The 17,796-nt window shown below is 36.7% G+C and overlaps 1 protein-coding gene across 1 annotated transcript in view; it reads left to right on the forward strand.

Annotated features, from left to right (window-relative positions):
- ADGRE1 (adhesion G protein-coupled receptor E1) overlaps positions 1 to 12,663 on the forward strand; it is a gene marked incomplete at its 5' end in the record, with an annotated part of 105,895 nt that extends 93,232 nt beyond the window's left edge. Inside the window, 5 exons of the mRNA XM_080917534.1 lie at positions 1,050 to 1,116; positions 6,043 to 6,134; positions 8,404 to 8,572; positions 10,481 to 10,585; positions 12,400 to 12,663. Coding sequence (XP_080773660.1) covers positions 1,050 to 1,116; positions 6,043 to 6,134; positions 8,404 to 8,572; positions 10,481 to 10,585; positions 12,400 to 12,405 — 439 coding nt within the window. The 3' untranslated portion in view covers positions 12,406 to 12,663. The remainder of the gene's footprint in view (positions 1 to 1,049; positions 1,117 to 6,042; positions 6,135 to 8,403; positions 8,573 to 10,480; positions 10,586 to 12,399) is intronic.
- Positions 12,664 to 17,796: the final 5,133 nt, after the last annotated feature.

The raw sequence follows: 17,796 nt of genomic DNA on the forward strand, positions 1-17,796 counted from the left end.
CAAGATATCTGAGAGAAGTCCAGTCATGATCCTGTATTGATAGTGTAGCAGAAGCCAGAGGCCTCAAATCAGTTCAATGGTCACTGTAATGAATATTGGCACAAAAGATTATTATACTGTGTGATACACTGCAGCAGCTTCCATGACAAGGTCTTAACATTTTATTTATTTATTTATTTTTGCTTGTTTGTTTTCTTTTGAGGGGGAAGTTGTAAGGGTGGAGGATGAAATTCACAAGGAATCAATTAAAAGTAAAAAAAGAACCAGCTTGACAAAAGATAAATTCTTTCTATTATTAGAAACCTAACCAACTACAGGGCTAATGAAGTTATAGATCTTGAAGGACAGTTGACAGCCCACATTTTACTAAATTAGCATAATTTCTAACCACATTCTAAATATTTGTTTTTATTCCCAAAAATAAATGTAGTCTTTACTCTTCAAGGAAACTTCTCTTTGCAATAGAGACAACCAAAAAAAACAAAAACAAAAACAAAACAACAAAAACCTCCAAAAACAAACAAACAAAACCCTAAAACCAAAAACCAACCAACCAACCAACCAACCAACCAACCAACCAACCAACCAATCAACCAACCAACCAAACAAACAAAAAATCCATCACCAACAACAAAAAATCCAAACCCCATAATCAAACTACAGAGTGTGGGGCCCTGTCCCAAATTATAGAGCTACAAAATACTCCTTCACCTAAGGTTAGGAAATAATGAAGAAGAGGGAGTAAAAATATTGTAAGTCTTTGAGTATATTCCTTAGTCAAGAATGATGAATAATGAGTTTTTACTGGAGGAAATGTTGGTGTTGAGGTTTGAATGACACAGTGTACTAGTGGAGGACTACATGGAGGTAGGAAGTTCTGTGAAAGTCTTGAACTGATCATTACCCTGGACTCCATTCTAGGCAAAGGTCTCATGAGTATTTATCCAGAATCCATCTTGGCTCACATCCAACTGGCACCCATCCTCCCACCCCACAACCAGCATTTTGAATGACTGTCAGTCTGCAGCCTCCTGTATTTTCCTTTACAGATGCTGGCTGAATACAGAGACAGGATTCATCTGGAGTTTTCTGGGTCCCGTCTGCATGATCATCATGGTAGGGAAGACAATTGTTCAAGAACATTTTGGTGACCTCTCCTTGGTCAAGTTAGAAAGTGTCATCATACTGTGAAGCTTGCTAATTTCAAAACTCTTTACAGTGATTCTTGGTTCTTGAGGTTTCTGAGGTAGGATGTAATTGAATCCGGATGAAAATTCTCTGTCAAATTTATTGATGCTTAAGTACAAAATGTGTATATATATATTTTTTACAGGTGCTCCACCATGTTCATAGTGGCTTTATTTGTAATAGCCAGAGATGGAAACAACCAAAATGTGTATAAGGGACAACAACTTTTCTTATTTATGCTTTGAAGTTAATAGGAGATAGATTTTTCTGTAGAAAGAATCTTTGTGTACTGTATGGAAACACCACCTATTAATAAAAAGGTGACAGATTATTGCTGAGTCAGAATGCAGTAGGTTGGAGTCTGGTAGTGAGAACTCTTGGATAAGGTCACACATGGAGAGATATTTTCCCTGAACTCTGAGGAGACACATAAAACTGAGGAAAGGTAACCAGCCATGTGGCAGAACAGACTAGTTTAAATGAGATAATTGAGTTACAAGCTAGCAGGAACCAGTCAAAGCTTGTAGCCTAGGCATTTATTCATATACAATAAGTCTCATAGTCATTATTTTTTGGAACTTGGGTGTGAGTGAAAAAGCCCACAGTTACATCTGTCAGTTTTGTTTTTAGGTCTAGATGTTAAATGGAAGAGAAAGTGAAAAAACAAAACAAAAACAAAAACAAAAAACTACATTTAGCATGTACAAATAGGAAGATACCTTACAGTCTCAGGTTAATCTGGTTTACATATCAAATTATAGGCTACATTGCTATGTACAAAAACCCTACATACAAAAGAAAGAAAGGAAGGAAGAAAGAAAGTAAAGGAATGAAAAAGAAACCGAGGCGATATGGTGACGATTAGAAGTGAACTGAGAAATTTTGAGAACTAAGCAGAAGCCAAGTGACATTTAAAGACACTGGGCATTGTTTCGGCTTCATTTCTATTGTGGCAATAAGATTACATAACCAAAAGCATATCAGGGGTGAAAGAGATTTATTTCAGTCTACAGGCTTATTCTGTCTAGTGTCACATCAACTTGACGCAAGCTAGAATTATCTGAAAGGAGAAAAATATCAGTTGAGAAAATGTTTCTATATGTTCCAGCTGGAGGATCTTACTTTCTTAATTTGTGATTAATGGGAGAGGCTGGAAGTCCCAGGTTCTATAAGAAAGCAGGCTGGGCAAACCATGGGGAGCAAGCCAGTAACTAACACTCCTCCACACCCTCTGCATTCATTACCTGTGGCCTCCAGATTCTTGCCTTGTTTGAGGTCCTGTCCTGACTTCCTTCAATAATGAACAGTGATAGAGAAGCATAAGCCAAATAAACCATTTCGTCCTTAACTTGATTTTGGTCATGGTGTGTCATAGCAGCAATAGAAATCCTAACATAGACAAGGTAACATCCCACCACTGAGGGAAATCAGGGAAGGAATGTAAGCCGGAACTTGAAGCAGAAACCCATGGTACAATATTGATTTCAGGCCCAGGCAATGACTCCTGCTTAGCTAGATTTGTTATACATCTTAGGACCACTTGCTGTAAAAATAGTACTTTCCACCCTGGGATGGGACCTTTAACATTAGTTAGCAATCAAGACACACAGGTACACTGTCAGGCCAGTCTGATTTGTGTAACCCCCTAACTGAGACTGTGTCAAGCCCAACTGTGGCAAACACTATTTCTTTGCCACTTGCCTTCAATCCAACTTTCACTTCTTGTCAGGCAATGTTTCTGCCACTTATAAATCTGTATTTGCTTGTGTCATTTTTAGTTTATTCTAGATCCATGTTTCTGGATTGACAGAATTAGTATAGTGAAAATGACTAGGTTTTATAAGTAATCTGCATATTTAGTTAAATTTTCATTGAAATCCTCCAGAGACTAATAGAAAACAATCTAAGAATTTACATGGAACCACAGAAGGCCACAATCAAATCAGTCCTAAGAAGTAGGAACACAACTGGACTTGCCACCATAACTGACCTCAAATTATACTTAGAGCCATAGTGAAAAAGACAGCCAAACATTGGCATAAAAGAGAACAATAGAGAAACCAGAATAAACCAATCAATGTTAAAATGTATAGTGGAAAACAGAGCAAATTTTATAGTTAGTTGTGAGCTCAGTGTTGAATGATGTAGTCATTTATTACCAAAGAAATGATTCTACCTCAGTTCAGTTTGGCAGACCAATGAACTTACTGGGTTTACACATAGGAGCATGAGTTGGGGTAACTCTGAGCATAAATGGATTGAAGGCAGCTGCATCATTAGAAAGCTGGGAGGCATAAATGTTTTGAGAATAATCAACTAGGGAACATGCCAAGTTGGGGTACAAGTCATTAAAAGCTTCCCAGACATCCTTCCATGAATCAGGCATTTAGCAGGTTGGAGAATCTCCCTTCCCAGGAATCATTACTATTTCTATATTCGAGGGAGGGGCCTTGAAGATTTTATAAGTTTTAGGAGATTCCTGAGACTTGTGAGTTGTTTATTTCCCGAGTCTTGACTGTAGGACATATTGTTCCAGCTTAGAGATTGCTACATAAGCATTATACTTTTCCACAAGCCCTGTTACATCTTCTAGTGACCCCCTTAGGGACTTCCTACATGCTTACTTGTCTAGCTGTATCAAAGAATTTTCTTCTCCCTCACAGTTACAGCTCTTTCATGGAGGGTAGTAATGGAAAATAGAGATTGTGATTAGGAAAATTAGTACAATGCCTGATATTGACTGTTACTCAATACATACCAGGCTTGAAAAAAATGGTGGGGATAAAATAATAATGAAATATTTATGTCTTAAAAGTTAGAGCATTTTTATATCCTACATATTTTTTCTATGTGATGGGATTTAAATCTAATCAGGAAGTAGGTGGTTTCCTCCAAAAATATTCATCCCACTATTGCACCAGTAGGCATATCTTACCTGGCAGGTTGGTATTTTGTAAATTTTACACAGGGTCTAGAGAGGTTAGACTGTTGATGGCTGTTCTCTCCTGCTCAGCACTAAGCCTTCCAGAACCATGAATATTAGCCAGAATGGAGGAAGCTGAAATGTTTATTTCACTCACTTCCAAATTTTCAAAACTATTTTTTCTCCTGAAAATTTTAGTTGTAAAGAAAAATAATCCCCTTAGACCACTGGGGCAAGTTTGCCTTTCAGGGAACTGATGAGAAAGTTTTTTTTTTCTGTTCTCACAACAAGAACAGAGGATAACACTGGAATTTAATGCAGTGTCCAAGAAGTTGTTCATCAAACTACAAGAAGGGAGTGCTGTACATCTAGCATTATAGGTGATTGACCCTCAGATGTCAATATTGCCAACATGGAAACCCATGTACATGGTTTCTGTGAACCTTACTGTCTTAGTACCTTCCCCGTTGCTCTGATAAAAGCACTGCCAATTTCTCCCAATCATAGCACTCCTGGGTTTTCTGTTATTCTTTGTGTAGAGTTGAGGCCTCATGGTCTTTCCCTTACCCACTTCAACATGTCCATTGCTATTGTTATTGTCCAGCCTATGTTTCTTCTGTCATGTATAGACTTTCTGGGCGTAACTCCTGACATTTTTAGGAAATATAATCTCACAGCAAAATCCCTGATAGTCTGGCTTCTAGAATATTTTTGTTTCCTCTTTTATAATGTCCCCAGAGCTTTAAGTATAGGAATTGTATTCCCAAGAAAGACATATCAACTGGTTATCTAATACCAAATGGTCATCTCTGAAAACATACATATAAGTAATATTATACAGACTAAACAGGTCACATTTAGGAATATATATGTATACAATACATATACATACACATATGTATATGTAATAACAATGGAAAAGAGGCCAAGGATTTCAGGGAAAGCAAGAAGGAGTATATTGGAGGACTTGGCAAAGGACAAGGAAGGGAAAAATGAGTATAATTATATTAAAATCTTCCTCTCTCCCTCATATTCTGACCAAAGGGAGAAAGAGTTTATCTGTCTCACAGTTCCAAGATATATACAATATCTGTGAGAAGTCAAGACTAAAAAAACTCAAAGCAGTTTATCACATTATACTCACAGTCAAGACCAATGTGCAATGAATTTATGCACTGTGCTTAGCTCACTCTCTCTACTCTCATATATTCATAACTCTCTGCTTAGGGTATGCTACCACCCACAATGGCTAGGTCTTCCCACTAACCAAAATAATCGCCCACATGCGTACTCACAGACTAACCTTAAATTAAACATTTCTTACTGGTGTTCCTAGGGTCTTGCCTTCTAGGTGCTGAGGTTAATACTCAACCATCACACTACTTTGAGAAGGCTGAGGGAATACTATTAAAGAGAAGGAACCAAATGTTCTGGGTCACAGTCTGTGACATCAACATTGGTTTCAGTTTTAACTGAAATGATAGGAAACAGCTGGTGGAAAAATATGTACATGGGAACAACAAAGAATAATTTGTTGCATGGTAGCTACAGTGTAATAGCAGAGGTATGTGTTATCCTCACTCACACTGTAGACTCAGAAGCAGGCAGGGAGTTTCAGTGCTTAAGAAATGGGCTTTGAATGCTGTGGCATAAACTAGAAGGTTGGATAACTAAAAGTGGGATGTCCTAGGGGGATCCATCAGTGGTGATGATGGCTTTCTGCTGTCCACCCTAAATTGGAAGAAGAGAAATTAGCTGGGAAGCTGTCAGTTATGTATCAAGTCTAAGCTATTTAGGCCTGACAAATTCAGGATTAAAACTTGGCATCCTCCATCTAAGAAGGGTTACTAGAGGCCGTATTTCAATGTGTAGATGGATTGGTCAAGGTCAGTCTATCTATGTGTCTACACACCCTCTACTTATCCTTGCAGATCAACTCTGTCCTCCTTGCCTGGACACTGTGGGTACTGAGGCAGAAGCTTTGCAGTGTCAGCTCAGAAGTCTCTAAACTCAAGGACACAAGGTACAGTCTCTTTTTCACCTTTACTTATTCCCTTCCTTCTTCTGACAAAGCCTCACCACTCCTTCAGCTTTCTCTGTATATCATGTTCATGTACAGATGCATGCATACCATGACACAAATGTAGGTGTCAGAGGACACCTTGGATGTTGGTCTATACTCTTCTGTCTCCTCTCATCTCACTTCTGGGGCACTGATATTACAGATATTCATGTTATACACTTGGTTTATGTGGGTTCTCAGGACTTGAACTCAGGTCTTCAAGTTTGTGCACTAAGCACTTCCCCCACTAAGTCACCTGCCAGTCTGTACACTTTTTGTATGTTCATTGCAGAGAAATGATGAAGCTTGCATAGAATAGAAGAGTCAAGACATAAACTTCCCACTCTATTGATGTCCTTTATGACTTGTATGACATTATGTTGCTTATATAGGATCTCTACAAAGCTCACTTCCTTTATTTGTAGAAAGGGGATATTAATATGGTTAACTTTAGGAAGCTAGTAATGCATTGCTATAATTGCTGGAAACACTGAGCCTTTCATGGATTGCAATTGTTGATACATTCAGCATGATAACTTACATAAACAGGAACACACACATAATGCATTTATGCATGCAAACATAGACATATGCATATATGCATTCACACATAAAACATAGACATAAACATTCATGGAAACAAATGCACACACACAAACAGAAATATACATGCACACACATACTCATGGACATAAGCATATATGGACACACATGTACACACATGATCTCACATACATATTTACAAGTGTACACATACTTGCATACAATACATACACATACCCACCCTCATACAACCATGTATACACACATGCAAGCACAACTTGTAATTACACATTCACATGCACACTCATGTATATATCCAACCACTCACATTTTCAAAGATAAAGTACATCCATACATGAAATTATAAGTACATATCCATTCACAAACATGTAGATGTATATACATATACATGCACACATACATGGACAATCACACATGTATACACACATCATAACATATGCATGCACAAAATAAACATATACACATTCAACACGAAAACATATAAGAAGACATAATATTTTTAAATGTCTGTCTATTTTGAGGCAGACTTTCCTTCTGTAGGACAAGCAGGTCACATTGGACAGTGTGATGGATAGAGATAGTGAGGGTCTCATCAATGTCAGAAGATTAGTGATTGAATAAATCATTTACTAGTTAACCCAAAGCCTGGATCATTGCTTGTTGTCACTCACTCAATTTTTTTCCTCCTCTTCTTCAATTCTTCATCTTCACTGTCCTTGTCTTTATCTTGTCTTCTTTGTTTTCTTCTCCTTCGAATACTTCTTCATTTGTTTCTGTCTTTCTTTTCTTCTCTTAGTTTATTTTTTTATATCAAAATAAATTTAACCATGCAACAGCTTGCCTTTGTCTAGATTTTTATTTATTATGAAGTTTATAGGATTTATGTATATTCTTTCAGCTAGAACTGCCTCATTTCTTATTATGGCAGTGTAATATTCCATTGAATGACCATGCTATATTTTCTTTAGCTAACATTTATGTTTTTATTCTATAATATATCCATTAGCTGGCTTTTACCAAATCTGATATAGCCTATACTTCTATGTGTCTATTTTCTATTTTATTTTTAAGATAATACAAAGAACTAAGAACTATATAGTAGTGATGGTTGTATGATATGTGAGTGTACTCAAAGTCACCGAATCACAGTTTTTGTATTTAACATGGTGAATTTGCTCATTGAAAGGACCTCTCAGTAGATTTTTTTTCATGACATATTTTTAAAATAGTTAAATCTTAAAGTTTTTTGTAGGTACTTGTTCTAGGATATACTTTAATAGCATATATAAAAGACTAAAATATGAGAAATATAATCAGTATTTTCCCCATATTGTTTCTGCAAATACATTTCATTTGAACCTAGCACGTGTGACTAAAATCACAATTTTGGACACATAACCATGGATTTACCATTCACACGAGATCTAAGTGTTTGTACATGGGCCTTTTTAGCCATTCATCGCTGAACCAAAAATTTATTCAACACACACATCCACAAATGTTTGAATACATGTGTATTTGTGGACAACAGCATTTTAATTGCCTATAGGACAACAGTTTTTGTTATCGTTTTTACCCATGTGATGTCATCTTTAGACAGTGCTATGTCTCCATTGAGACCAAACCAGCTCCTAAGACAATTTATTTTGTAAACATAATCTTCCAGGTTGCTGACCTTCAAGGCCATTGCCCAGATATTTATCTTGGGCTGCTCCTGGGTGCTGGGAATTTTCCAGATTGACTCCTTGGCAAGAATCATGGCATACCTGTTCACCACCATCAACAGCCTTCAGGGGGCCTTCATCTTCCTCATTCACTGTCTGCTCAACCGCCAGGTATTCTGCTATTGCCGATTTGCTTCTGCTTCTCTGAATAGAACCACCTGCTGCATGTGCTTGTAGCAGACCTAGTTCCATATCTAGGACTGTAGTGTGTGTGTGTATGTGTGTGTGTGTGTGTGTGTGTGTGTGTGTGTGTGTGTGCATGCTTTGTATGTTGTGTGTATTTGTGGGTGTATGTGCTTTGTGTTTTATGGGTTATATGTGTGGATTTATACCTGTGCTCTGTGCTCTTGGCTAGACACAGACATTGGAAGTCTTTATCATGTTCCCCACATTTCTAGTATTTTATTTAAATAAAATTTTTGTGCAAATGTGTGCAATATCCTCATGGAGCAATTTGACAGAGAAATAGTGAAATTGTAAACTCCCCACTTCTTCTTCTGGACCTTCTGTGTGTCTACAGACTGTGATCTGTAGCCTATTTGGCCAGAATGTGGTGTTTGTCAGATGTGTCTGAATTGCCTGTGTGTATTATCTATCTATTGTGCTCCTGTCTAATAAAAGGATTACCCTGAGTTTATTGAATAGCACAAAAAGCACAGCATAGAAAGGGACAAGGAATTATTTTAAGAAAAGTTTGATAGAGTTTTACCAGGGAAGAAATTACTTTACTGGTCATAGCTGACCCAGAAGAGCACCCTGAACTACTTGCAGATCTTATCAACCTGTTTCTACATGTTGCTTCCCACATTCATTAGGCATTTACTTTGTTTCATGTTGCTTTCAACTTGTTTGCTGCTCTCAGCAAATGATCACCCTTTCCAAATTCCACATATATTATGATGGGTAGGGATATGGGAGGGCATAAAATTTAATGGCTTAAAATTTAAAAACTGATAACCTGAATAGTGTAGTAAGGTTGATTACATTGTTCTCCTAAAAACATGTTAGATTTACACATGCTGAACATATGCCAGGAGATAAGGCTGAACACATAATCTTAGATTATTTCAAGGTAGCAATGTCTAGAAAAAGTTCAGTGTCTCTGAATTCAGATGGTATTTTCAGAAGAATGTATCACCTCTTCTATGCACATGAGCATAGTGCATATAAAGGCCAGAAGATATTCCCTAAGAGCTGAAATTGTGGGTTTTGTGAGCCTCCTCCTGACATGTGTGTTTAGAACTGAAGTTGGGTTCTTCCTGCAAATTGGACAGACTTTTAAAGCACCAAGCATTCTCTCTACCTCTTCTATTCTGTCTTTTGAGACAGGATCTTTCACTGAGCTTGAAGTATCAATTGATCTATACTGGTCTGCTATCAAGACTTAGAAAGTGTTCTATCTCCACATCCCTAGAAGTGAGACTGCTGGTGTGTGGAGCCATGTTCGTACCCACCGCCAAATTTTCTTTCTTCTTGAGAATTTGACACATATACACAATCCTTAACCAATGTCATGTTTCATGATTTAAAAACTCTACTAAGTCTAGTTAGTGTTTTCCATATTTGCCTGAGTGTGGAGCTATCCATTGGAGCATATCCCCAGAAAAGAATGATTCTTTCTCTGTTAGAAACTATCAATGTTCAATAAATCTTCAGTAAGGGTTAGAGCCTAGCAGTCTTCTATCCAATATATGTTAGGTTTTGATTGGCTTGATCTTGTGCAGGTACCAAGAGCTACCATGAGTTTATGCCCAGAAGACAGTACTTTACAGTACCCCTTATCTCCTCAAGCTAGCTCTTACATTTTTTATAACTTTTTTCTATGATGTTTCTTGACTTTTGACCATTTTTCTGTTGGTTGATGTAGGTATTGTTTAGGGTTAAGCATCATACTGATTTTCTATTTTTAAAATGTGGGTACTGAAGATACAAACTTAGGACCTCATGTTGTATAGCAAACTTAATGACTGGCCATTTCTCAGCCTGGCTTACTTTGCTTTCATTTGTCTCCATCTTCAGGTACGAGATGAATATAAGAAACTCCTCACCAGGAAGACTGATCTTAGTTCCCAGTCCCAGACTTCTGGGATTTTACTGTCATCTATGCCATCCACTTCCAAGATGGTAAGGGACTGTATATTTCCCACTAGATTAGAAGGGGCACATCTGATCAACATAACCAAAGAATACCTTGTGTCAATACTGCTAACTATGTTCATTGTGAGGATTGTAGGATGGAGATATTGGGACTAGGATCCCTAGATTTGCACCCCATATTTACCACTTATTAACTATGCAACCTGTGCAACCATAGATGCAAAGAAAATGCACATGCTAAGAATTTTTTCCTAGTCAATGACCAATGAGGATGTCAGAGAGCTGTTATTACTGGTTCAAAGAATGTGATAATTTACATCCCCAAGTTCTGTGACCAGCTTAGTTGTTAAGTCACAGGTTTCTGGATTAGGTTAAGAAGGTGTCTTAGCTACTATTTTGTTGCCAGGACCCAATACCCAACAAAAGCAATCTAAGGAAGGTAGGGTTTATTTTGTTACAGTTCAATGGTACAGTCCATTATGGTAAATAAATCAGCCTCAGGTGCATGGGGCAGTTGGTCACATGGCATACACAATCAGGAAGCAGAGAAATGAATGCTGATATTTGGCTCACTTTCTCTTTTTTATTTAATTCTGTCTCCTAGCCCATGGAGTGATACCACAACACAAAGAGTGGGTCTTCACATTTCAGTTAATGCCATGCAGATGATCACTCACAGTCATTACCAGAGGCTTTTAAGTAATTCTATAATCTTTCAAGTTAACCATAAATATTAGAGATGGGGTTTTATTCTGCCATAAACAAAAAAGAAACAATTTATGAGAAAATTCATTGTGTTAAGTGAAATAATCCAGACACAGAAGTACAAATATCACATATTGTCTGTCATATGTAGAATTTGTGTTAATAAGTGACATGAAAGTTGAAATGTAACTATTTGAGAGGAGAAAGAAGAACAATGGTAACAGCAAGAATGGATTGAAGAACATGATGTATGTGCATAAAGTCACTAAATAGATAACATTATTTTGTTCAATATACTAATAAAGAAAAAACAAATAATATATACATGTTTATATATTCTGGGATTATTACATATTATACAATATAAATACTATTTATTTAATTTATTCAAAGATTTTGTATCAATTTTTACCTTAACATAATTTCATGCTGTGACATCACTGTTCACTTAGTACATACCAAATATTTAGTCAAATGGGTCTGTTTTAGTTTTAGTTCCTCAGACAACACCTTGGCCAAAGCAACTATATAGAAAAAGGTTTCATTTTTCCTCAAAGTTCCAGATGACAATTCATCATCAGGGAAGTCATAGCAGTAAGATATTGAGAGAATTGGTCACAATACATTCACGGTCAGCAGCAGAGAGCAACAAAGTAAAGCATGTATGCAGTGCTCAGCACACTACTCATTCTTATACAGTTTAGAATCAAATTTTTAGGAATTGGTGCCACCTATGGTGGGTAGGTATTTCTATATCAGTCAGGATAATCAAGGCACATCATAGTCTGACAATCCAAAACTGAGTGAGACTCTCTTCACTGAAGATTCTAGACTGTGCCTTTTTGACAGATAAAATTAACCACCACATTTGTCATATTCCTTGGTGCTGTATCACTGATTAATGGCCCATGCTCCAGAAAATCATCTCCCCCAAAGATGCTCACACAATTGACTAGTTAAATTCAGTGAATCACAAAGAAGAACAATTGTGTTTAGCATTTCAATGTTTATGTTTATATCCTGTTTCTATATTGATATTCATGTACATGTAAGATGGTTGCCCCCATAGGTAAGACTGGATAATTTTGAGATTAATTCTGCTTCTGACTGAAGTCATTCTCTTTTGTGTTTTTCAGGGTTAATATCCTTTCTTGCTTTTAAATATATTATGAAGCAACATTTAAGGATTGTAAGTGCTTTAAGGAGCCTTTTAAGGATCTACTATCTAGCTTATGAAAACTTAGAATATCTTGAGTTGGGGACAGCTTTATTTTTAACTCAAAACATGAAGAGATGGAACCAAACTCCAAGAGTTTCATGCACCAAAGAGAAATACAAGATACTTTGTCAAATTAATTTGTCTTCTAAAGCTCCACATGTTTTGAGAAGAGCACGTTCCATTCCAGTGGCACAAGAGATTAGCATTTTTGTGTATCCTATGCCCTTTCTTGTGGCGTTCCAGAAATTCTTCTTTAATATCTATTAAGTAGTGAACAAAGATTAGCTCTCAATAAACTATTTGTTGTCTGAATCACTTACCTATATTTTATTTATTCTTTTATAATTTTAGAGATGTATGCATTGTTTATATCCATCCCAATTCTCCCACTTCCTGGGGAAAGCCATCTTCACATTCTATTTCTCTTGTAAAGCAATGGGCCTAGTTATTGTTACTGAATGCTGGGGTACAGCCTGAATTTGTTGATGTTGTGACTTGATCATGTGCAGAAACTAAAGCTACAGTGAATACATGGACATGGGTTCATGCCATGTCCAGAAGACATAAGGGCACCTCTCTCCTCATCTCCAGCTCATACATTTTAAAATAAATCTCCTCTTCCATAATGTTCCTGAATTGGGGGTTTCATATAATTATCTTACTTAGGACCAAGCATTAAGTAGTCATTTATTCTCAGTACTTGAAACATTATGAGTTTCTGCATCTTCCTGATTTAAAAGAAATGACCAGTAAAACCATAATGGGAATACCAAGCAAGCAACATTACACAAAGAGGGAGCAACATTACACTAACACTAAAAATTACATATATTGTGTTTTTTAATATTAATCATACCATTCATTTATGTCTCAAATGATATCCCACTTCCTGCTTACCCTGCCATAAGCCCCATCCCATATATGGCCTCTCCCCCCTCTCCCTTGCCTCTATGAGGGTGCTCTTCTATCTACACACCCTCTGCTGCCCCACTGCTCTAGGTTACCCCTATGCTGGGGTATCAAACCTCCACAGAACCAAAGGTCTTCCATCCCATTTATATTAGACAAGATTTTAATGCACACTATCAAACCTTAAAAAAAATCAAGTACTGACAAAAATGTATTCATATACATTTATGCAAAAATGCTTCTAAAATCTATACATTTATCTCTGTTTCTTTTTTAAAATAAAGATATTCAATTAAAAAAAGAGAATGGACCAGTTTGGATTCTACTACATGCCAACCACCAGTTGAACCAGCATTGTTTGTTGAGTATGCTGTCTTTTATCTACTGGATGGCTTTGGCTTCTTTGTCAAAAATCAGGTGACCATTAGTGTGTGGGTTTATTTCTGGGTCTTTAACTCTATTCCTTGTCTGTCTTTTCTGTCTCTGTACCAATATCCTGTGTTTTTTTTTTATCAGAATTACTCTGTATTACAGCTTGAGATCAGGGATTATGAATCCTCCTGAAGTTCTCTTATTGTTGACAATAGTTTTTGCTATTTATATTTGTTATAACATTTTGTCATTATTATACACAATTATACTTTATTTAACTATGAGTTCCTTGTAATATTTGAATACATGGAGAATGTGGTATTTAACTTGGGATATTTTTTCGGTTGAAGGATATTGTTGGCTTTATTTTTGGTCAAATAATATAGATTTTGTGATTTTCTATTGCTTGATAATATGTAAGAGCCATACTCATTTGTCTGATAATCCTGGTGACCAGAAGGCCAAATACTTACTTGTTGGATTTATACTATCATTGTCCAGTGGACAACATTAATAACTGTATGATTACAAATTTGTTTATCCAGGGTCAGGTTATATTACAACATTTGTGTGCTCAAATCTTCATCATAGGAGTTATAAAATCATATATTGTAATGGCATTGGCCAAAAGAAAACAATTAAAGAGTGTATATTTTATTTTAATGGTTTTTTTTTTTTGGCTATAGAGGAAATTATAACTTTGCCTTTAAAGCCTTCTTCCTAGTAAGCTCTTCTATCTTGGAAATGGAAAGCCATGGCAATGTCTGTCTGCAACCCTCAGACTGGGTTTGTAGCATGCAGATTTTATCTCCAGAGCTTATGCTTGCAGACAAGAGTCCCCTGAGAGGCTTAATCCAGAAGATGAAAGTAAGAAAATCAGACGAGAAATTGAATTTAGCTTTATATCATCTCATATCAAGAGAAACTCCTCTCTCATATAAAAGGAAACACAATATCCCACAAGGACAGATGTTATCCTAGCAAGCTAAAGTATATAAGTCGTTCTATCTTTTACTTGAGAAACATTTACTATTTTTAATAAATCTTGATCAGACATACCTGAAATATTTTTCAAGAAGGCTTTAATTTTTAGTGTCTTCTGTGTTCATTTTATTATGATTCTTGTTATGTCATTTTAGTGATCTGAGAGAGCTGAATGCTTTCAACAGCTTATTATTTACCACTCTTACATACAGCCAAGATGTTGTATGGTCACCTTGACTAGCTTCAACAGAAAGCCACCATCTCTCTGTATGGAAGCATTTAATCTTATTTCTTTGCATCCACTGATTTTCTCATATTGTTCTGTGTCTGTATTCTTTGCATTTACATATTGTAGATTCAAAGTGGTGACCAATCTCTATAAGTCAAAAGAAAATCCCATCACTTTGGTACCTATGTCTGTAGAAAAAAAATTTTTTGACATGGGTCAGCTACCACCATTAACAAGTCCCATTGTGATTATTTTCTACTCAGAGTTTTAGGTTAGAAGTTTTTCAGCTCAACTCTGGACATTAGACACAGCACATGGTAGCCTGGGAAAGGTGGTGCTCACAGATCAGCCACACAAGTTCTTTCTCAACTAAACCAGTGGAGAACCTGGAGCACAAGCCTTGTGAGGTCATACCAGGAGTTTTCTGATTGCAGAGAGTTCTGTGCTCTCTGGAAAAAGGTCCTTTCCAGCTGACAATGAGGTCTCAGTCATCAGGACTCAGGATCTGCCCAGGAAAGGCTGTGCTTGCAGATCAGCTGCACAGGCTCTTTTCCACTGGGCCAGAGGTGAGCCTCACCCATAGGCCCAGGGAAGTTAAACCAGGGGTTCTCTGAGTGCAAAGAGTGGATGATCTCTGGAAAAGGGTCCTTTTTGGCCTAGAAAAAGAGCTGGGTCTCTCCAAATAGGAATCAGGACCTGTGGGCAGAGGGATGAGCTCCCAGAACAGCTTCACAAGAGCTTCCACACCTGACCCACAAAGACCAAACTGAGTCACTGCAATCAGAACTCACTGCTTGCCCAAAAAGAGCTGAACACACAGAAGCAATTTTCTTCCTGATCCCAAGGGCCCTCAGAACCACAGGAGAGACAGGCACCAATCAGTGACAAAAAGATAACCTATAATAACAGATAATAAGATGGAAAGAGAAAAGTGAAAGAACTTAAGCAATAGAAACCAAGACAACCTGGCAATATCAGAACACAGCTCTCCCACCACAGCAAGTAGTGAACTGCCAAACACAACAGAAAAGCAAAATTTAGATTTAAAATCATCTTTCCTGATGATGATGAAAATCTTCAGGAAGCACATGAATAACTCCCTTAAACAATTACAGAAAAAACACAAAAAGAGGCAACCCTGGATATAAAAAAACCAAAAAAAAAAAAAAAAAAAAAAAAAAAAAAATCATGAGTCACAGATGTAAGCTTCAGCAACAGACTAGAAGAGATGGAGGAGAGAATCTCAGGGGCCAAAGACAACATAGAAAACATAGTAAGAGAAGATGCACAAACTAAAAAGCTCCTATCTGAAAATGTCCTGGAGATCCAGGACACAATGAGAAGACAAAACCTAAGGATAATAGGTGTAGAAGAGGGAGAAGAATATCAACTAAAACGCACAATATATATTTTCAACAAATCATGGAAAAAGACTTTCCTACCCTTAAGAACAAGATGGCCAAGAACATAAAAAAAGCCTACAGAACTCAAAATATATCAGACCAGAAAAGTAATTCTTCCCTACACATAATAGTCAAAACGCCAAGTGCCCAAAGAAAAGAAAGAATACTAAAAGCAGTAAGGGAAAAGGGTCATGTAACATATAAAGGCATACCAATCAGAATTTCCCCCACTTCTCAACAAAGACTATGAAAGCTAGAAGATCCTGGAAAGACATCATACAGACCCTAAGAGAACACAATGTTAGCCCAGACCCTTATACCCAGCAAAACTCTCAATCATCATAGATGGAGAAACCAAGATATTCCAGGACAAAACCAAATTTACCCAATATCTGACCACAAATCCAGCCCTACAAAGGATAGTAGATGGAAAATCAATACAAGGAGGAAAACTACATTGTAGGAAAACCAAAAAATAGCTACACAAGAAAACAAAAAGAAGAAACAAACAAAGAAAGAAACATAAATCTACCCCTAACAACAAAATAACAGGAAATAATAACCACTATTCCTTCTATCTGTTAAAATCAATGGATTCAATTCCCCAGTAAAGAGACATAGACTATCAAATTGGATATGTACACAGGATCCAGCATTTTGTTGCATACAAGAAACTCATCTCAGAGAGGAAGACAGACATTACCTCAGAGTAAAAGGTTGGGGAAAAAGAAGCTTCCAAACAAATGGCCCCAAGAACAAAGCAGGAGTAGTCATTCTAATATTGAATAAAACAGATTTTCAACCAAAAGTTATCAAAAAAGATAAGGAAGGACACTTTTTACTCATTACAGGAAAATAAAACCTATCAAGATGAATTCTCAATCCTAAACCTCTATTCTCCAAATATAAGAGCTCCCACATTCATAAAAGAAACCCTTCTAAAGCTCAAAACATATATTGTACCACACACAATAATAGTGGGAGACTTCAACACTTCACTCTCATCAATGGACAGATCATGGAAGCAGGAACTGAACAGAGATGCAACAAAACTGCAGTGGTTATGAACCAATTGGAATAAACAGATATCTTCAAAGCATTTCATCCTAAAACTAAAGAATAACCTTCTTCTCAGCACTCTACGGCATGTTTTCCAAAATTGACCATATAGTCGGGCATAAAACAAGTCAAACAGATATAAGAAGATTGAAATACTCCCTTGCATCATATCAGATCACCATGGACTAAGGCTGGTCTTTAACAACAACAAAACCAAGAAAAAGACCACATACACATGGAAGCTAAATAATGCTCTACTCAAAGTTAACATAGTAGAAGAAGAAGTAAAGAAAGAGATGAAGATTTTTTTTTTAGAATTTAACAAAAATAATAGCACAACATACGCAAACCTATGGGA

Source organism: Micromys minutus (assembly GCF_963924665.1).
Source record: "Micromys minutus genome assembly, chromosome: 5".
In the NCBI taxonomy this organism is placed as follows: domain Eukaryota; kingdom Metazoa; phylum Chordata; class Mammalia; order Rodentia; family Muridae; genus Micromys; species Micromys minutus.